General features: G+C 32.7%; 1 protein-coding gene across 1 annotated transcript in view; it reads left to right on the top strand.

The window, feature by feature from the left end:
• LOC139841414 (TOM1-like protein 5) overlaps positions 1-24,207 on the top strand; it is a 74,762-nt gene that overhangs the window by 46,094 nt on the left and 4,461 nt on the right. The window contains exons 3-6 of the mRNA XM_071831632.1: positions 22,097-22,185; positions 22,236-22,338; positions 23,135-23,415; positions 24,159-24,162. Of these exons, the coding sequence (XP_071687733.1) occupies positions 22,097-22,185; positions 22,236-22,338; positions 23,135-23,415; positions 24,159-24,162 (477 nt within the window). The remainder of the gene's footprint in view (positions 1-22,096; positions 22,186-22,235; positions 22,339-23,134; positions 23,416-24,158; positions 24,163-24,207) is intronic.

Raw genomic sequence — 24,207 nt, 5'->3', positions numbered from 1 at the left:
AGACTTAATAAAAAGGGGCATATTCGATTTCGATAATTCAACCATAGAATGTAGTTTCACGTACTTGTGTCTACTTTGTAAATCATTTATAAAACCTGCATGTATTCTCATCCCAAAAATATTAGATTTTAAAAGTGGGACTATAACTCACTTTCACAGATTTTTACTTCGTCGGGAAGTAAGACTTGGCCACTGGTTGATTCACGAACCTATAACAATATATACATATATATCAAAGTATGTTCAAAATATATTTACAACACTTTTAATATATTTTGATGTTTTAAGTTTATTAAGTCAGCTGTCCTCGTTAGTAACCTACAACTAGTTGTCCACAGTTAGATGTACAGAAATAAATCGATAAATATTATCTTGAATCAATCCACGACCTAGTGTATACGTATCTCAGTATTGATCACAACTCAAACTATATATATTTTGGAATCAACCTCAACCCTGTATAGCTAACTCCAACATTCACATATAGAGTGTCTATGGTTGTTCCGAAATATATATAGATGTGTCGACATGATAGGTCGAAACATTGTATACGTGTCTATGGTATCTCAAGATTACATAATATACAATACAAGTTGATTAAGTTATGGTTGGAATAGATTTGTTACCAATTTTCACGTAGCTAAAATGAGAAAAATTATCCAATCTTGTTTTACCCATAACTTCTTCATTTTAAATCCGTTTTGAGTGAATCAAATTGCTATGGTTTCATATTGAACTCTATTTTATGAATCTAAACAGAAAAAGTATAGGTTTATAGTTGGAAAAATAAGTTACAAGTCGTTTTTGTAAAGGTAGTCATTTCAGTCGAAAGAACGACGTCTAGATGACCATTTTAGAAAACATACTTCCACTTTGAGTTTAACCATAATTTTTGGATATAGTTTCATGTTCATAATAAAAATCATTTTCTCAGAATAACAACTTTTAAATCAAAGTTTATCATAGTTTTTAATTAACTAACCCAAAACAGCCCGCGGTGTTACTACGACGGCGTAAATCCGGTTTTACGGTGTTTTTCGTGTTTTCAGGTTTTAAATCATTAAGTTAGCATATCATATAGATATAGAACATGTGTTTAGTTGATTTTAAAATTCAAGTTAGAAGGATTAACTTTTGTTTGCGAACAAGTTTAGAATTAACTAAACTATGTTCTAGTGATTACAAGTTTAAACCTTCGAATAAGATAGCTTTATATGTATGAATCGAATGATGTTATGAACATCATTACTACCTTAAGTTCCTTGGATAAACCTACTGGAAAAGAGAAAAATGGATCTAGCTTCAACGGATCCTTGGATGGCTCGAAGTTCTTGAAGCAGAATCATGACACGAAAACAAGTTCAAGTAAGATCATCACTTGAAATAAGATTGTTATAGTTATAGAAATTGAACCAAAGTTTGAATATGATTATTACCTTGTATTAGAATGATAACCTACTGTAAGAAACAAAGATTTTTTGAGGTTGGATGATCACCTTACAAGATTGGAAGTGAGCTAGCAAACTTGAAAGTATTCTTGATTTTATGAAACTAGAACTTTTGGAATTTATGAAGAACACTTAGAACTTGAAGATAGAACTTGAGAGAGATCAATTAAATGAAGAAAATTGAAGAATGAAAGTTTTTGTAGGTATTTTTGGTCGTTGGTGTATGGATTAGATATAAAGGATATCTAATTTTGTTTTCATGTAAATAAGTCATGAATGATTACTCATATTTTTGTAATTTTATGAGATATTTCATGCTAGTTGCCAAATGATGGTTCCCACATGTGTTAGGTGACTCACATGGGCTGCTAAGAGCTGATCATTGGAGTGTATATACCAATAGTACATACATCTAAAAGCTGTGTATTGTACGAGTACGAATACGGGTGTATACGAGTAGAATTGTTGATGAAACTGAACGAGGATGTAATTGTAAGCATTTTTGTTAAGTAGAAGTATTTTGATAAGTGTCTTGAAGTCTTTCAAAAGTGTATGAATACATATTAAAACACTACATGTATATAAATTTTAACTGAGTCGTTAAGTCATCGTTAGTCGTTACATGTAAATGTTGTTTTGAAACCTTTAGGTTAACGATCTTGTTGAATGTTGTTAACCCATTGTTTATTATAACAAATGAGATGTTAAATTATTATATTATCATGATATTATGATATATAATATATCTTAGTATGATGTATATAGAGTTAAATGTCGTTACAACGATAATCGTTACATATATGTCTCGTTTCGAAATCATTAAGTTAGTAGTCTTATTTTTACATATGTATTTCATTGTTAATACACTTAATAATATATTTACTTATCATTTAACATAATTAACCAAGTGTATCAATATCTTAATATGATTCATATGTACCTAGTAAGACGTTGTTATAACGATAATCGTTATATATATCGTTTTCAAGTTTCTTAAATTAATAGTCTCATTTTTATGTATATAACTCATTGTTAAAATACCTAATGAGATACATACTTATAATAAAAACATGTTAACTATATATATAACCATATATATGTCATTGTATAGTTTTTACAAGTTTTAACGTTCGTGAATCACCGGTCAACTTGGGTGGTCAATTGTCTATATGAAATATATTTCAATTAATCAAGTCTTAACAAGTTTGATTGCTTAACATGTTGGAAACATTTAATCATGTAAATATCAATCTCAATTAATATATATAAACATGGAAAAGTTCGGGTTACTACAGTATTGCTTTGAAAGATGTAGAGATCTAAGAATGATGTCACCCGTTAAATCTTGACTTGGATTCTGATCCGTCAATATCAGAATATATAATTGAATTTGTATGGAAAAGATTGTATATCACTGTGAGCATAGTTAATAATATTTGAATCAAAGTTGAAGAATGTATAGTATAACATATTAATTGTGAACTTATATATTTCCCGGGAATTACCTACCCGTTAAAGATTTCACAAGTAATATTTTGTACAAAAGAATTTTTTTTTATTACCGTCCTTATGAAAATATATGTATGTGTGACGATCGCACCAAATCCATATAGACGAACACGTCAATCATCGATTTCATTGCGAGGTATTTGACCTCTATATGATACGTTTTGTAAACATTGCATTCTTCTGAAAAGGCACACCATAAATGAATATTTAAATCAAAGGTTTTCGACATCTGATGATTTCTACATATAGACAATCACCGTAATATAATAATTTACAATAATACTTCCATTGACAATGCAGTCAAAATAAGATACATGGTGATGATTTGGTGAATGCAACGTTTCCTTGAAAAATATGCCATGTATGACTCCATGCACATAGCTTGTCTAACATATAAGTAAACAGCGGAAGACTTCTAGGGAACCTGAGAATGAACATGCTAACAAGTGTCAACACAAAGGTTGGTGAGTTCATAGTTTTAATGTTGCGCATAATCTGTATATAATGGTGGATCACAAGATTTCAGTTGTTCAATCCAGAAATGTTTATCAAAATATTCTACGAAATTGAGCACCCTGGTAACTAAACTTAACGTATATATAATTTGTACCCTTTGTATAATCATCTTAATAATACACGCAAACCAACGTGTACGCTTCTCAAATAGCATACGTCCGTTAAAAGGCTAGTGCTCTAGCTCGGACGGGGATATCAAGCCCTATGGATCCATATACCTCTATTCGCGCCCATCGGTTCTTATAACCGACAGTTACTAGTTACCAAAGCTAAGGGATTTTCGGTTCAAACTCAGTGTAGAATTTAGTATGTACTTGTGTCCATTGCGTTTAAAATAAATTGCATGTATTCTCAGCCCAAAAATATATTGTAAAAGCAATTAAAAAGGGATCAATGAAACTCACCTTAGCCGCATATAAAGTCGTTCACCAAAATATGATCGAAACTCGAATTACAAAATAACCGTAGATCTCAACCTAGAGAACATATGTTGGTCAATAATTGTTTATCAAGCTAGGTCAGGTCATAGTGTATCACAATCCTAATGCTCGAGATCGACATACAAAATTTATCCAAAGTCGTTTCAAAAAGTCAATTTTGACAATAGTTCAACAAAACGAGACGTACCTTATATAAGGATTCATTTACTCGGTTGGTAATATTCAAAAATCCAATTTATCAATCTTACAAACAAATTATTTAAATATTAATTGCAGATTCAAAAGCAATTCCAATTAACGTCAATTATAATTCAGTTGATCATATCTTTTAATCCGTTCATCAAAACTATTCGATATCTAAATGAAAAGTTATTGATTTTTTGCCAGCTTTCCAAAAACATGTATATCATATACCTTTTATCAGTAATATATGTATTTAATTCGTGATCTATTATAAACTATTTAACGGCGAAAATTAGCATACACGTATATATAAATATATATACTCGAGCACTAGACATGGATACACAATTAATATATAAAAGATAAAATATGAGTGCTTACGTATCAATATTGAGATTCAATATTGTAGGAAAGTACGTAGACGTAACAGAGATGATAAACACTAGATTTGATTCACACACAAATATACCCTCAAACATTACCCATAACCTCCTTGGCAATAACCCATAATTTCCTGAGCTCTATCCCGCTCAAAAACCCATTTTGAAGGTGACACGCTCATAACATCGTCGTAGTATTTTATGTATATATACTACTAATAATAATATTATAATAAGATTAATAATAATAATATTAATCTTACTAATAATAATAATAATAATAATAATATAATAAATAATAATAATATGTGGAGATAAGATCGAGCTTTTATAGTATGTGGCCTGCTACAGTACCTCATGCGATCGCATGAGTTTTCAGTGTTTTTGCCATGCGATCGCATGGCCGCCTTATCCTATTTTTGTTTGCTAGTTCGTCGACATCAAATAGTGTTTTACTGTAGCAAATAGTGTCCACTGTAGCAAATAGTGTTTTACTGCAGCAAATAGTGTTTTACTGTAGCAAATAGTGTTTTACGGTAGGAAAGTCGTTTTTACTTGTACATATATATATATATATATACATACATATAATTGTTCATGAATCGTCGAGAGCAGTCAAATGTAATTTAATACATGAAACAGTTCTAAAATTTTGAGATTCAACTTCATAGACTTTGCTTATCGTGTCGAAAATATTAAATCATTTAAAGATAAAGTTTAAATTTGGTCAGAAATTTCCGGGTCATCACAGTACCTACCCGTTAAAGAAATTTCGTCCCGAAATTTAAGTGAGGTCGTCATGGCTAACAATAGAAATATTTTCATGACGAATATGAGTTGATAAATAGAATTTTATCACCGTTGAATTATATGGATAAAACAATCCGATTTCTCGAAGCGTATGAGAGAAGTTATCGTAAAAGAGTGAAATGAAAGAATAGAGATTCGTCTTAACTTTTAACGTAGTTACGATTGATTTCCGGAATTTAAGGAATAGAAAATCTTCATAATCTAAATAAGATTTGATTCTTCGGAATTTGCGGAAATTAGGATTTTCTTTGATTAAATGCGTAATCTGCCTCGATTGCTATAAATTGACCTCTTCCGTTTCATTTATTTTCACCACTCCTATAATCTTCTTTCTTATTTCATACATCCCAATAGATTGTGAAAATGCTTAATCCAGTTCTGATTCTTGATATTTTCCTGGCTATCGTATCGTTCATTCTCCTTTTTCATCTGCCACTAGAGGAAGTTATTTTCTTCTACTATTACCTTGGGGTTATAGTGTTTTTCATTCTCCCGTGTCTTTATATTGCTATACGCATTGATATACACGGTTTGTAATTTCGGGGTTGTTATCGGGCTTTATGTTCTCCATTATATTTCAGAGCTTCATGCTTTCGTTTTCTCTTCCCGACCTTAAGTCAAGCGAATAATGGTCCAGAATTCGTAGGTATGAATTTCAGAATAAACATAATTAATGTTCTAAGAAAGAAACGGTAATGGCAGAATCTGACTTGTCAAATTACCAGAATATCCGGAAAAGACCGAATCATCAAGAAATATATTTTCTTGATATATTTAGAGATTATATAGAATGAAAGAGTTATGTAGCATGGTTTATGATGAGGGTGTGATCTGTGAACCTTTGTCACGTTCTATTAGAAACTCAACATGACTTACTGTAATATAATCACGTTGATCAAGTGTCATTACATTATACTAACTCATGCTTCAGTTCCCAACATTACTTCAAAACATCCATTTTTTCGAATTTTTCAGATTTTAGAAACTAAAATAGTTTCTTTTATGATGTAACACAGATAGCGCTTAGAGGTAATAATTTCAGATAAGAATGGTTTCGAAAAATATCTTCAGAAATATGGAGGATATTTATAATAGGAGATATGATGATATCTTAGAATATTTAAGATAAGATGATGATAAAGAATATTGTCCGCAAAGGTTTTAGAGAAAGGAGCAAGGTATTCGCTAATGATTTCAGCAGACTCTGAATCATTTGGATTCTTTGAAGGTAGATTTAGTCTTTGTGATTTGTCCACAGCCTCCTTCATGGTCCGCTCAATCCGTTTTCCAGTTCCAAACCTTCTCGTTTTCTAAGCTTTGCCAACACACTATTCTTTATCATCAAACTTTTGGCTGTTAAGGTCGTTTACAGTTTTTGCTGCTTCATCAGCATTTTTCCAAAATTCGGAGAACTAGTTTCGCAGTTTGGGGTGTTTTTCAAAAACTTCCCATTCGAAGTATGTAAGTCTATAAGATAGACATTATATGTATATATATAACTGTTGGCGTAGAATTGCTGCAAAATTCGAAATATTGATTGCTAATTCCCGGTAATTGGTATGGCAATTATTGTTACAAGATGTAGGTGAGTACATGATAGGGTTTCAATGAGTTTAATGATTTTTCGAAAGGTCACAGATCAATGAAGTTGTTGGTAAATTTACTGCTAATGTGGTGGAACATGAAAGGTTCCCCAGTAACAAGAACGTATATGTCAAGGTTATAATAAGGTTGATCTGAAAAGTTGAAGTTGACTGGTTGAAAGTGTGGTAAAACTGGATACATTGAAAAGGGATTGCAATATTATTTTCAGTAATAACAATGCTAAAGGATCTTTCACATTTTTGAAGTCAAAGTATAGCTTTGAAATATGTAGAGATCTAAGAATGATGTCACCCGTTAAATCTTGACTTGGATTCTGATCCGTCAATATCAGAATATGTAATTGAATTTGTATAGACACGATTGTATATCGCTGTGAACATAGCTAATAATTTTTTTGAATCAAAGTTGAAGAATGTACAGTATAACATATTAATTGTGAACTTATATATTTCCCGGGAATTACCTACCCGTTAAAGATTTCACAAGTAATATTTTGTACAAAAGAATTTTCATTACAGTCTTTATGAAAATATATGTATGTATATTTCTTCAGATGTAATACGGATTTAATGAGTTAATATCATATTAAGCTCATTTGATTTTTTGGCTTGACTTAGAAATGATTAATCTCTAAAACATTAAAGATTACATAATCTTTGCAGAGTTTTTCACTAATGAAATCAACACTTCATTATTTATTCTTATTGATATTCCTCGGTGAAGGATGTTGGTGCTCGTGGAATTTTTTGTGAACCTTACAGATGATGTTTTCTGGAAAGTTTCGAGTATATCGAAATTGAAAATATAAAATCAATTATGTAATTGATTAATACACTTGGTTTATTATGAAATGGAATTCATTGGGTTGAAATAGAGATTGTAGTGAACAATGGTTAAGTCGTTAATGAAGGATGTACATCATAGCATATTAGTAATATGAATTAACCGAGTAGTACCTACTAGTTAAGATTCACACGTAATATCTTAGTACGAAAAGATTTATTTTGATCTCAGAATTCATATAAAATATACATATAATTTCTTTGGAGGAAATGAGTTAATACTTCATAACTCGTTGATACGATATATGCGTTGTTGATTAGTGATGATGTTTGCGGTGATTATGGATCTGGCGGAGCTTGTGGTTGTTATAGATGCTGCTGATGCTGACGATGCTGATGGTACTGACGGTGCTGCTGCTAACAGATCTAGCTTGTAAATCGTGCACCATTCCGATAAGGGTTTTATTTCATCATTTCTATTCGCTCATTCATCTGGTTTACAAATAGAACTAGAATAAGTAATCTCTAAAATTTTGTGACACTACATATTCTCTGCAGAATATTTCTTCGGTGAAGTTATGAATCAATACTTCATCATTTGTTGTTGTTGGTATTCCTTGGTATCTATGGGGCGTATGACGTTGATGCTCGAGGTACAGATTGTGATGTTGAGGTGTGGGATGCGGATGTTGTTGTTGGTGGTGGTGATGGTATTGTTGGTGTTGCTGATGGTGGTATTGTTGATGCCGGTGATGCTGCTGGTGCTTGTAACCTTTGCACCATATTCTCCAAAGCCACTACCCGAGCGCGAAGCTCGTTGACTTCTTCTACTACACCGGGATGATTGGCGGTTCGGACGAGCGGATGAATAAGATCTAGAATTTGAGATAGTATATTATCATGACGAGATACTCTGGAAATGAGAGAGAAAATGGTGTCTCGAACAGGTTCGCCGGTAAGTGCTTCAGGTTCTTCGCCAAGAGGACAATGTGGTGGATGGAAGGGATCGCCTTCTTCTTGTCTCCAATAATTAAGTAGGCTACGAACCCATCCCCAATTCATCCAGAATAGATGATGGCTAATTGGTTGATCCATTCCGGTTACACTGTCTTCGGAATTCAGGTGAATATCCATATCGGAATAGCTGTCGGAGTTTAAGGAATTTGAACTAGATACGGGATCTATCTTGTATAATTAGGGAGATGATTTTTGATATGAATTAGATTATAGAATTTAGTTTGGTATTCTTCAAAACATAATTTACATATGTATATATAATACCAAATTCCATAAATCACGGAGAAATTTTCGGAAGATGTCAGGAAACGTTTACAGTAACAGATACGCTAAGATATGAATTTTTGTCTATACACTATTTATGCAATAAATGCAGGAAAACATGTCTAGACTTAAGAATGATAAACATGTAATTTCCGACAAGAAATGATAAGCAAAACTTTTAACATGCAGACACGGTCGAAGTCCAGACTTACTAATGCATCCTAACCACTATTAGTTAGACACACTCATGCAAGACCTGGTTCGCTAGGACCAACGCTCTGATACCAACTGTGACGATCGCTCTAAATCTATATGGATGAAAACGTCATTCATCGATTTCATTGCGAGGTATTTGACCTCTATATGATACGTTTTGTAAACATTGCATTCTTTTGAAAAGGCACACCATAAATGAATATTTAAATCAAAGATTTTCGACATCTGATGATTTCTACATATAGACAATCACCGTAATATAATAATTTACAATAATACTTCCATTGACAATGCAGTCAAAATAAGATACATGGTGATGATTTGGTGAATGTAACGTTTGCTTGAAAAATATGCCATGTATGACTCCATGCACATAGCTTGTCTAACATATAAGCAAACAGCGGAAGACTTCTAGGGAACCTGAGAATAAACATGCTAACAAGTGTCAACACAAAGGTTGGTGAGTTCATAGTTTTGATGTTGCGCATAATCTGTATATAATGGTGGATCACAAGATTTCAGTTGTTCAATACAGAAACGTTTATCAAAATATTCTACGAAATTGAGCACCCTGGTAACTAAACTTAACGTATATATAATTTGTACCCTTTGTATAATCATCTTAATAATACACGCAAACCAACGTGTACGCTTCTCAAATAGCATACGTCCGTTAAAAGGCTAGTGCTCTAGCTCGGTGTAACGACCCGAAATTTTTCGATCGTTCTATACTTATGAGATTAATATTTACATAAATTAAACCTTACCAACATGATAAGCAATCCAAACTGTTGAGACTTATATTTTTGAAAAAAGTTTTACACAACGTTTGACCGTCCAATTTGACCGATGATATCACGAACTATATAACACACGATAACTATACGATTATGTATATGTACATATCTATACATATTTAACATGATTTAAGGATGGTTTAACATTTCATTGTGAACTAACAACAATGAGTTATAAGTATACTTTGAGATCACTAACTTAAGTTTTCAAAACGATAATTATATGTAACGTTCTTTGACATATATACTTACAATCTATAATGTGTTTGTGATTTATGTCACCAATATGATTTAAGTGTAATGGGATTAATTTGTAACCAAAATAATCTTGATAAATATCGAACAAGTTTGGGGAAGTGTGGAGTGCACACTTATTTGAACTTATCTTGATTATGACGGGGGTTCGGGGGCAGCGCCCCCGATAAGCGGGGTCCAAGGGGTGGCAACCCCTGGCGGGGTCCAAGGGGCAGAGCCCCTGGCTGGGGTCGAGCTGCCAGGTCAGCTGGGAAATTTTTTTTTGGGCTAACATTGCTTTATTAAAAATGTCTTAAAATTTTATTTTGGCCCGGTTGGACCTAAAAATAAAAGCCCAGTTTTTGAGCCTCTTTTACCGTATCATACCTATCATCTATACGTATTTAATATTGGTAAATACACATCAAATCAATATCCTTATCAGCCTTAGATCTGCCCTAGATAAGAGGGAATCTTATTTGTAAGCTAGCATACATTATTACTCAAAAATTCAACACAATAATTTGTCATTGTTCCCTCAACAACCAGACTGTCCTATAAGTATCACCATCACCTTGGTTTTTCATTTCATTCTTACAACCATCTTTCTCTAACCAAAAACACACTCTTAGGAACTCTAAGTGTTCTTCACAATCTCAGCAAATACTCATGAAGAACTAGCTTCATGAACAACCTATAATCATCATAAGAAAGTTTGATCAAGATTATTTTCTATCTTTTCCAGTAGCTTTATCCAAGTAACTTGAGGTAGTAACCTTATTCATAATCTTATTCGATTCATATTTATATAGCTATCTTATTTTGTGTTATAAAATTTTTAACAACAAGAACATAGTTTGAATGATTTCAAACCTGTTCGCAAACTAAATAGATCCTTCAAATTTGATTTTTAAAACACTTCAAAACCTGTAATATATCATATTATGACAAAATCGGATTAATCATATCTTGGCTAATTAACATAATATTTAATATATATTTACTTATGATTTGATTTTATATATTTCAGGACCACCCGTAAACAACACGAGAAGATTAATCATAAGACCTCATGATTGTACGCAACAAGTCATCTGTCAACACGGTACTTTATGTACGCAACACATCATTTGACAACATGGTACCATGGGTCGAGATTAATTGTGATCAATACGAATACGATGGGGTCTTTATTTATTTTATTGAGCAACTAATTGTGGACCATTAACAACAGACTGCTAACTACGGACTAAGAAAATATTAAAAGTATTATAAGTATATATATATATGTAACGATTACTTGAAAAGAAAATATGTTGATATATTATATATATGGTTAGGTTCGTGATATCTATCGGAGACCAAGTCGAGTTAAATACCTTCAAGGAAAAGGTGAGTATATAGTCCCACTTTTAAACTCTAAATATTTCGGGATGAGAATACATGCATTTAATGATTTACGTTATGGACACAAGTGATTAAAATTATATATTCTACGTTGAGTTGTACCACTGGCATATCTCCCTGTAACTTGGTAACTACTATTTACATGCGGTATTGTAAACGCGAATCCTGTTGATAAATCTATCGGGCCTGACAACCCCAACCGGACTGGATGACCAGTATTCAACGGTTGCACAGTACTTCATTTCGGTGACTACACTTGATACGGTGTAGTAAGATTTCATAATAAAGGGAATATGCGACGTTGATTAAATGTTAAGTATGGTTATCAAGTGCTCAACAACTTAGAATATTTTTATTAAAACGTTTATATATGAAATCTTGTGGTCTATATTCATAATGCTGCCGGCATTAAACCTATATCTCACCAAACTTTATGTTGATGTTTTAAGCATGTTTATTCTCAGGTGATAACTAAAAGCTTCCGCTGCAACATGTTGAATTTAAGCAAGATCTTGAGTATGCATATTTGTGTCAAAAATAAAACTGCATATCGGAGGATTTGTAATGTAAAATATGTTGGAAGTCGTATTGTTATTATCACATGTAAAGTTTGTAAGTCTAAGATTATCGCTAAACGATAATCATTATTATCTTGTTTAAACCTTGTATTTGTAATAAAAGTTATGGTTTGTATTGTAAAAACGAATGCAGTTTTTGAAAAACGTCGCATATAGAGGTCAATACCTCGCGATGAAATCATATGTTATTGTATTCGTCCTTATGGTTAAGGTCGGGTTTTGACACTCGGACGGGGATATCAAGTCCTATGGATCCATATACCTCTATTCGCGCCCATCGGTTCTTATAACCGACAGTTACTAGTTACCAAAGCTAAGGGATTTTCGGTTCAAACTCGGTGTAGAATTTAGTATGTACTTGTGTCCATTGCGTTTAAAATAAATTGCATGTATTCTCAGCCCAAAAATATATTGCAAAAGCAATTAAAAAGGGATCAATGAAACTCACCTTAGCCGCATATAAAGTCGTTCACCAAAATGTGATCGAAACTCGAATTACCAAATAACCGTAGATCTCAACCTAGAGAACATATGTTGGTCAATAATTGTTTATCAAGCTAGGTTAGGTCATAGTGTATCACAATCCTAAAGCTCGAGATCGACATACAAAAGTTATCCAAAGTCGTTTCAAAAAGTCAATTTTGACAATAGTTCAACAAAACGAGACGTACCTTATATAAGGATTCATTTACTCGGTTGGTAATATTCAAAAATCTAATTTATCAATCTTACAAACAATTTGTTTAAATATTAATTGCAGATTCAAAAGCAATTCCAATTAACGTCAATTATAATTCAGTTGATCATATCTTTTAATCCGTTCATCGAAACTATTCGATATCTAAATGAAAAGTTATTGATTTTTCGCCAGCTTTCCAAAAGCATGTATATCATATACCTTTTATTAGTAATATATGTATTTAATTTGTGATCTATTATAAACTATTTAACGACAAAAATTAGCATACACGTATATATAAATATATATACTCGAGCACTAGACATGGATACACAATTAATATATAAAAGATAAAATATGAGTGCTTACATATCAATATTGAGATTCAATATTGTAGGAAAGTACGTAGACGTAACAGAGATGATAAACACTAGATTTGATTCACACACAAATATACCCTCGAACATTACCCATAACCTCCTTGGCAATAACCCATAATTTCCTTAGCTCTATCCCGCTCAAAAACTCATTTTGAAGGTGACACGCTCATAACCTCGTCGTAGTATTTTATGTATATATACTACTAATAATAATATTATAATAAGATTAATAATAATAATATTAATCTTAATAATAATAATAATAATAATAATAATAATAATAATAATAATAATAATAATAATAATATGTGGAGACCAGATCGAGCTTTTATAGTATGTGGCCTGCTACAGTACCTCATGCGATCGCATGAGTTTTTAGTGTTTTTGCCATGCGATCGCATGGCCGCCTTATCCTGTTTTTGTTTGCTAGTTCGCCGACATCAAATAGTATTTTACTGTAGCAAATAGTGTTTACTGTAGCAAATAGTGTTTTACTGTAGCAAATAGTGTTTTACTGCATCAAATAGTGTTTTACTGTAGCAAATAGTGTTTTACGGTAGGAAAGTCGTTTTTACTTGTACATATATATATACATACATATAATTGTTCATGAATCGTCGAGAGCAGTCAAATGTAATTTAATACATGAAACAGTTCTAAAATTTTGAGATTCAACTTCATATACTTTGCTTATCGTGTCGGAAATATTAAATCATTTAAAGATAAAGTTTAAATTTGGTCAGAAATTTCCGGGTCATCACAGTATGTATATTTTCTTCAGATGTAACACAGATTTAATGAGTTAATATCATATTAAGCTCATTTAATTTTCGGCTTGACTTAGAAATGATTAATCTCTAAAACATTAAAGATTACATAATCTCTGCGGAGTATTTCGCTAATGTAATCGATACTTCATTATTTATTCTTATTCCTCGGTGAAGGATGTTGATGCTCGTGGAATTTTTGTGAACCTTACAAGGCACAGATGATATTTTCTGAAAAGTTTCGAGTATATTGAAATTGAAAATGTAAAATCAATTATGTAATTGATTAATACACTTGGTTTATTATGAAATGGAATTCTTTGGATTGAAACAGAGATTGTAGTTAATGAAGGTTAAGTTGTTAACGAAGTATGTACATCATAGCATATTAGTAATATGAATTTAACCGAGTAGTATTTACCCTTTTTTAATTCATACTTAATAGCTTAGTACGAAAAGATTTATGATGGTTTTAAAATATATATAAGATATACAAAAAAATTCTTCAGAGAGAATGAGTTAATATTTCATAACTCGTTGATACAAATATACACGTTGTTGACTTGTAATAATATCCACGGTGCTTTCTTGAACTGGCGGAGCTTGTGATGATAGAGGTGCTGATGATTCTAATGATGTTGACAGCACTAACTGTGCTGCTGAGGCTAAGGGTACTATTGATGCTGTTGGTAAAACAAGTCTAGCTTGTACCTTACGCATCATTCTTGTCAGGGTTTCTATTCTTCCTTATATTTATCTGATTTACGGTTAGAACTGGGATAAATAATCTCTAAGATTTTAGAGATTACATAATCACCGTAGAATATTTCTTCGATGAAGTTATGAATCAGTACTTCATCATTTATTATTGTTGGCACTCCTTGGTATCTACGGTGCGTATGAAGTTGATATCCGAAGTATAGTTTTTAGATGTGATATTGAGGTGTGGGATGCGGATGTGGTTGTTGGTGGTGGTAATGGTACTGTTGTTGTTGATGATGGTGGTACTGGTTATGCTGCTGGTGCTGGTGTTTGTAACCTTCGCACCATATTCTCCAAAGCCACTACCCGAGCGCGAAGCTCGTTGACTTCTTCTATTATACCGGGATGATCGGTGGTTCGGACGAGCGGACGAATAAGATTTAGAATGTGAGATAATATATAATCATGACTAGATACTCTGGAAATGCGAGAGAAAATGGTATTACTAACAGGTTCGCCGGTAAGTGCTTCAGGTTCTTCGCCAAGAGGGAAATGTGGTGGATGGAAGGGATCGCCTTCTTCTTGTCTCCAATGACTAAGTAAGCTACGAACCCATCCCTAATTCATCCAGAATAAATGATGGCTAATTGGTTGATCCATTCCGGTGAATATCCTGGTTCGCTAGGACCAACGCTGTCGGAATTTAAGGAATTTGAACTAGATACGGGATCCATCTTGTATAATTAGGGAGATGATTTTTGATATGAATTTGATTATAGAATTTAGTTTGGTATTCTTCAATACATAATTTACATATGTATATATAATACCAAATTCCATAAATCACGGAGAAATTTTCGGAAGATATCAGGAAAAGTTTACAGTAACAGATATGCTAAGATATGAATTTTTGTCTATACACTATTTATGCAATAAATGCAAGAAAACGTGTCTAGACTTAAGAATGATAAGCATGTAATTTCCGACAAGAAATGATAAGCAAAACTTTTAACATACAGACACGGTCGAAGTCCAGACTTACTAATGCATCTTAACAACTATCAGTTAGACACATTCATGCAAGACCTGGTTCGCTAGGACCAACGCTCTGATACCAACTGTGACGATCGCTCCAAATCCATATGGACGAACACGTCATTCATTGATTTCATTGTGAGGTATTTGACCTCTATATGATACGTTTTGTAAACATTGCATTCTTTTGAAAAGGCACACCATAAATGTATATTTAAATTAAAGGTTTTCGACATCTGATGATTTCTACATATAGACAATCACCGTATATAATAGTTTACAATAGTACTTTCGTTGACAATGCAGTCAAAATAAGGTACATGGTGATGAATTGGTGAATGCAACGTTTTCTTGAAAAATATGCCATGTAAGACTCCATGCACATAGCTTGTATATCATAATAGGAAACAGCGGAAGACTTCTAGGGAACCTGAGAATAAACATGCTAACAAGTGTCAACACAAAGGTTGGTGAGTTCATAGTTTGTATGTTTCGCATAATCTATATATAAAGATGGATCACAAGATTTCAGTTGTTTCATCCAGAAACTTTTATCAAAATATTCTACGAAATTGAGCACCCTGGTAACTAAAATTAACCTATATATAATTTATACCCTTTGTATAATCATCTTAATAATACACGCAAACCAACGTGTACGCTTCTCAAATAGCATACGTCCGTTAAAAGGCTAGTGCTCTAGCTCGGACGGGGATATCAAGCCCTATGGATTCATATAACTCTATTCGCGCCCATCGGTTCTTATAACCAACAGTTACTAGTTACCAAAGCTAAGGGATTTTCGGTTCAAACTTGGTGTAGAATTTAGTATGTACTTGTGTCCATTGCGTTTAAAATAAATTGCATGTATTCTCAGCCCAAAAATATATTGCAAAAGCAATTAAAAAGGGAGCAAATGAAACTCACCTTAGCAGCACATAAAGTTGTTCATCGTAATGTGACCGAAACCCGGAATATCAAATAATCGTAGATCTCAACCTAGAGAACATATGTTGGTCAATAAATGTCTATCAAGCTAGGTCAGGTCATAGTGTATCACAATCCTAATGCTCGAAATTGACATACAAAAGTTATTCAAAGTTGTTTCAAAAAGTCAATTTTGACAATAGTTCAACAAACGAGACGTACCTTATATAAGGATTCATTTACTCAGTTGGTAATATTCAAAAATCCATTTTATCATTCTCGTAAACAAGTTGTTTAAGTATTAATTGCAGATTCAAAAAGCAATTCCAATTAATGTCAATTATAATTCAGTTGACCATATCTTTTGATTCGTTCCTCGAAACTATTCGATATCTAAATGAAAAGTTATTGATTTTTCGCCAGCTTTCCGAAAACATGCATATCATATACCTTTTACCCGTAATATATGTATTTAATTCGTGATTTGTTATAAACTGTTTAACGACAAATTTTAACATACAAACATGTATAAATATATATACTCGAGCACTAGACATGTATACACTATTAATTTATAAAAGATAAAATATAAATGCTTACGTATCAATATTGTGATTCAATATTTCAGAAAAGTACGTAGACGTACGGAGATGATAAACACTAGGTTTGACTTTACGAGCATAACCCTCGAACAATACCCATAACCTCCCTTAGTAATAACCCATAATTTTCTTAGCTTTATCCCGTATAAAAACCCATTTTAAAAGTAACACGCTCATGACCTCGTCGTAATATTTTATGTATAATATTACTAATAATAATAATAAGATTAATAATAATAATATAATATTAATCTTAATAATAATAATAATAATAATAATAATAATAATAATAATAATAATAATAATAATAATAATAATAATAATAATAATATAAATATAAATAATAGAGAGATATATGTGTGTGTAAACGAACAAAAATCAAATTCAATTTATAGACTTTTCCTGAAATCTGACTCCATGCGATCGCATGGCCGCCTTATCCTGTTTTTGTTTGCTAGTTCATCGACAGCAAATAGTGTTTACTGTAGCAAATAGTATTTTACTGTAGCAAATAGTGTTTTACTGTAGCAAATCACTGTAGCAACCTATGAACTCACCAACCTTTGTGTTGACACTTGTTAGCATGTTTATTCTCAGGTTCCCTAGAAGTCTTCCGCTGTTTGCTATTATGATATACAAGCTATGTGCATGGAGTCTTACATGGCATATTTTTCGAGAAAACGTTGCATTCACAAAATCATCATCATGTATCTTATTTTGACTGCATTGTCAACGGATGTATTATGGTAAACTATTATTTACGGTGATTGTCTATATGTAGAAATCATCAGATGTCGAAAACCTTGGAATTTGATATGCATTTATGGTGTGCCTTTTCAAAAGAATGCAATGTTTACAAAATATATCATGTAGAGGTCAGTACCTCACTATGAAATCGATGAATGATGTATTCGTCCAAATGGATTTGGACGGGTCATCACAATTGTGCCTCTTCATTCTCTTCCTCATTATTCCTAGCTTCCTCGGCAGTCATCACAAACACTCGGCCTTTAGTATTTCTCGTTTTATCCTTTTTCTTTGGACACTGGTTACCAAAATGCCCTTTTTCTCCACAGTCATAGCATGTAGGAACGGTTGCGTTGGCTTTTGTTGCAGGTGTACCAGTTGAAGGAACTGCAACCCTACAAGTCTTAGCTATATGACCAATCTTCTTACACTTGGTGCACTCAGCCTTGCACCACCCAGAATGGTGTCTCTCATAACGCTTACAATAAGGTCGTTTCCCAGAATAACCTCCTCCTGAATTTTCAGCAACTTTCTTATTTGAACCTTGGTTTGATTCCTGAGTAGGCTCAAATTTCCTTTTGCCTTCACTAGTCTTAGCCTCGGCTTGTTTATTAGCCGCAGCCTTTCTCCTTTTAGCCATCATCAAGTTTTGAGCCATAAGTATCACTGCATCTAAGGTCTCTTTACTAGCAGCAATAACATTTTCTTGAATCTCGTCAGGAAGACCTTCTATGTATCGCTCAATCTTCTTTTGTTCAGTGGGCACCATGTCCGGGCACAATGAAACCAACTCTATAAACCTGTTGGTATAAGCTTCAATATTGGTACCATTAACCTTCAATTCCCAAAACTCAACCTCTAGCTTTTGAATTTGGTTCCTTGGGCAAAACTTGTCAGTCATCATTCTTTTCACAACGGCCCATGGAATAGCAATAGCAGCATTTAGCCCTACATTTTGGGCATAAGCGTTCCACCAAGTCAAAGCAAGACCACTTAGTGTATGAGTGGCATACTTTACTCGGTCGACCTCCGCGCAATTACAGATGCGAAAGATTGATTCGAGTTTTTTGAACCAACGAGTCAATTCAACTGCTTCCTCATTTCCATTGAAGGATGGATGCTTACAGTTCATAAACTCCTTGTAGGTACATAATGTAGGTGGGTTTCCTTGGTTGTTCCCTTGATTATTGCTGCCTTGGGCGGCAGCAAGCAGTTGTTGAAATTGTGCGGGAGTCAAAGTGACATTTGAAAGAGTGTTAGCACCACGAGTTGCCATTGATCTTCAATACACAAAAACAGTATTAGTTGAAGAGTTATGGTGCACTAGGTAGCAACACCAACGGATAAGAAAAGGTAGTATGGGTTAGTTAGTGATAATGATGGTGAAGCAAGTGAGTAATTAGATGTGCGGATAGATCCTTCATTGTCGGATCCTTCGGTGCCCGAAACGATGACTGGGTGATGACTAGACATCCTAAAAAAGGAGTACTAAGTAGATTCTAAGGCACGGTATGACAGTAAAGATATAAGGATAGCATAGTAAGGCAAGCATAGAAGTGAGGATCGCACTTTTAAACTAAGGCAGGAAAGGTTATAGTCATATAGATTGCTAAGGCACCCTAACTAACACATAAGGCACACATAAAATGCAATCCTGGTTCTCTATAACAAGCCTGGCTCTGATACCACTCTGTCATACCCCCAAATAGGGCCGAGAAAATATGACTTCACAATATCACAACACAAGTATGTATAAACGAGAACGACTCTACATGAGACGTTTTAACAGAATTTGATTTGCAGCGGACACATAATAATGTGTTACATAATGAAACTCATATGTAAATAATAAATGATAAGTCTAATATATGGACTCCAATGCAACAGCTAACTAAGCATCATAGGGCAGCACACAAGCTAATCTTCACCTCAGACAAACATGCTTAAAAGTGTCAACACAAAGGTTGAGTGAACATCATAGGTTTAACAATCATAATAAGTTTTAGACCACAAGATTTAATTCTAAATATCAAAATATTCAATATGCCATGAGTTATAATATCGAACTAAACATTAACCCCTGACACTGTACGGGTGTCGGCAATCATTATTATGTACCCCCTTGACGATCACGCCAATGGGTAGAGACGTCACTCTCAATAGGCCTACTCACAATAATTAAGCTTGCAAAATTCCAATTCCAGCAATTAACGATATTATAGCGGGGATTTGCATGTAAAAATAAATACATGTTTAATAAAAGTCTCACGAAATTGCATATCAAATAGTTTAGGTACTTGTGTCTAAATTGTAAATCATTTAAAAGCAAGCATGTGTCTCACCCCAAAGTTTATGAAACAGTTAAGAAATAGTAGAAAGAGGGGCTATGAAGTTCACCTTAGCAGCAAGTAAGTAATTTCACGCAAGTAATATGAACGGAGTGTGTAACAGGAGATCTCAACCTAGAGATATGACCTTTGATTAATTAATGTCTAATAAACATAAAGTTTGTTTATTAATATAGTAAACTATATTAACAGTGACGATTTTCGAGAAAAGTTCCTATTCTCAAAAGTTTCTATTTTTGGAAACCTACTATTTATGGAAAGCTTCCACTTATAGTAAGCTTCTAGTTTAATAAGTTCGGGTTATAATTCTTAACAAAGATGTTGTACAATCTCGCCCAAACTTCGTTGCTAACATGCAAGTCACTCGAATGATCTATTGTTACCGGGCGCCCAGGACTCTTGACCAGAATCTAAGTCTTGGCATTCGAGATCCACAAGCGTGTCCCATAATGGCAACAAGGATCACCCTAGGCCACAAGTAGCGGTGATGTTTATAGTCTTTGTATGCTATCTTTAATTATAACCTTCACGTTATAGTTATATACACATAACAAGTTATTAATGTACTTATTAGTTATATATAGATAAGTGATAATATACTTAGTGTAATTAAGTGTTACTATATAGTTAGGTGTATAAGTTATACTAATAATAGTAATATTCTTTAATTAATCAACTATTATGTTATCTTATCACTATGTGTTACATATATTAATATACACCTATGTGATACATACATATATATTCTTTATTTATGATCATACATGTTCATAACTATATAGTATATATATTAGGTGTATGTGTTACATATATATAAGTGTAAGATGATATATATATATATATATATATATATATATATATATATATATATATATATATATATATACACTTATTACTTTTCTTATTATGTTTACTAACCTTATGTAACTTACATAATACACATTCATACATACGTACACACGTACATATACATACATATATACACATACATATACACGTATGTATATATCTAAATATATACACAAGCATATACCTACCTATATATATGTACATACATACGTATGCATGCATGTATGCATGTATATCATTATCATTAATACATTACTAATCATACAATCATAACTTTTTATCATAAACTTAACCTAATAATATTAATCATTATCACATAAAATCATAACTTTTTAACATAATAACTAATCATATTCATTAACCCTAATCCTTAATAATCATAATCAATTACTTAATCATATTCTTTTATCTTTTAACCATGTCCAATATAATTACCTTAACCTTTCATTAAAGCTTTTAACCATTTAAATATCCACTTACATATCAAGATCAATCTTTAACCTTATTAATAACTATAACACTTTTAATCTAATCATGCTTAACCTTATTCATAAACAATAACTAACTTCATGACTTATTCATAATCATAATCATTAACTTTTAATCATAAACTTTATCATTACTTAGCCCTACTACTTATATCATAATACTTATAATCTTATTCATATACACCATCTTAATTCCTTTAATTACAAACTTATTAATAAACTTGAAACCCTTATTCATAATCATCTTTATTAAACATCATCATACTTATAACAATATACTTATAATCTTAAAAGTAATAAATTTAAAACAAGATTAAACTAGGGTTTAGGCTACCTTATGAGGAATGAGACTAAGAATTGATGATGATGATGATGATGCAAAACAGAAATAGAAGCCAGTAGCAGCAGCAACAACGACCCAATTGAGGGGTTTTGGGTCTTGTTTTGGTTCGACAGCACAACAGCAACACAGCAGGTACAACAGGCGATTGTAGGGCTATTTTGGTGGGGTTTTGTCGACTGCAGGAGGCTGCAGATGATGGCGAATTGCAGCTGTATAGACTGACGAATGGGGCTGATGGTTTACGATGCAGGCTGGGACTGTGGAGGGTTATTGTTGAAGTCGATGGTGAGAATAAAAGACTGCAGGTGTCGACTAAATAAGAGGGAAAAGCTGGAGGGAATCAGTCGACTAAACTGCAACAATGTGAGGGATTATTTTGTGGTGAGATTAAGGAAAAACTTGAGGGTTTATATAGGAAACAAAGTCATGTGTTAGATTTCCTAATCTCACTCAATTACTTGGTGATCAAGAACAATAATTTGTATTAGACTAGGATTTGTGAAAGCCTTAAAAATCAAGTTTTTCTCCCCTAATAACAAAACATCCGATTTATAGTTATATGTATTTATTTTTATTTTATTTTTTTATTATTCGGCATTTACATTAATTATTTATATAATTTAATTTTTTTTATTATTAATATTAGGGTTACATTTATTTAAATTACATTTTATTTAATTATTAGTCCCTAACTTATTAACTTTTAAATTTGGTTCTAATTAGTTTACATTAGTTTTTAATAGTTATATTATGTCACATTTAATTTATTACATTTTGTTTATATTGTTTATTTAGTATTAGGGTTATGGTTCAATATTTAATATTAAATGGTATTAGGGTTTAGTATTTAATGTATAGGGTTAGGTTTAGGGTTTACAAGATTAGGGTTTTAAATTAATATTTGAGGTTAGGGTTTCAAGTTATTAATGACATGCATTAATTATAGAGCATTTAATTATCTGGATAACAACCCTAATGACAATACACAGGATCAGGAAATGAAACCCTAAGGGCAATCTGGTAAATTCAGAATGGAAAAGTGAGGGTTGTTATAGTGGGCACCCTTCTGATTGTGGTTTAGGCACTTTGGGATCTGTTTTGGGCGATACAAATGTGACACTCGAAGTTAAATCAGTGTCGAGACGAGAAAATGTTGCTGCTAATGAAGGAGTAAATTTGTCGGCTCAGGGTGTTAAAAGTGTAGGTGTTCATTTGTTGCTCGAGGTGGTTGTGGTTCTAATTGTGGTGGTTAAGACACTCGAAGACGGGCTGTTAGCGTGCCCGTGTTACGACAAAAGATGCGAGAAGTTATGCCTCAAATCTTGGAGATTTTCTCGAGATTATAACGTCCCTTTTGAATGTGTACGTGGCACTAAGAAGAACAATCAATGAAGAAGAAGGTTGTGTGTGATGAATTGTCCTTTCTTCGCGACGACGGCAATGACATTATTTTCGGTTCTTAGAACAAGGCAGTTCTTCCATGACTCGTGGTTGTGATACTTGTGTTGGTTATCTATGAAATAGGAAAAGATACACCAATATGGTCATTTTTTAAATAGAAAAATAAAGTATAAAATGACACGTGTCATAATAAGTAGTAAAATACGGGGTAATAAATAAGGGGAGTGATGTGTACACAATCAATTTTTATACATACACAATCAAATATGTTTTACAGTATTGTACAGTACAACATTATAAAGCATGTTTGATTGTGTATGTGTAAAAAATAGTTGTGTACATATGGTCACCCAATAAATAACCACCCAATAAATAACCAAAGGCAAGTGTAGCAGACAGCAGCATCAGTGGTGTACTTTTGCTGTATCCGGTGTGTCTCTATCTCTATATTTCACAAAACACCCCCTCGTGCCTTTTTTTTTTTTTTCCTTTTATATTTCACATATATATACATACACACATCTGTATATCTATCTCCCCCTCTTTCAACAATTCCTCATTTACTGATTGAATGTTGAACCGATCTTAGGGTTTTAGTTCCTTCTAATCAATTAACTCCTATTTTTTACTGATTTTTGAAGGTACTTTGTTGTATTTAATTTATTGTGAACTTATTTGATTTGATTATTGTGCTGATTTGATAGGACTGTTTCTTGTTCATTTATGTACTGCGATGTTCACTTTTGGTACTTT

Source organism: Rutidosis leptorrhynchoides, chromosome 4 (assembly GCF_046630445.1).
Source record: "Rutidosis leptorrhynchoides isolate AG116_Rl617_1_P2 chromosome 4, CSIRO_AGI_Rlap_v1, whole genome shotgun sequence".
Classification (NCBI taxonomy): domain Eukaryota; kingdom Viridiplantae; phylum Streptophyta; class Magnoliopsida; order Asterales; family Asteraceae; genus Rutidosis; species Rutidosis leptorrhynchoides.
This window is presented reverse-complemented; position numbering and strand designations above follow the sequence as displayed.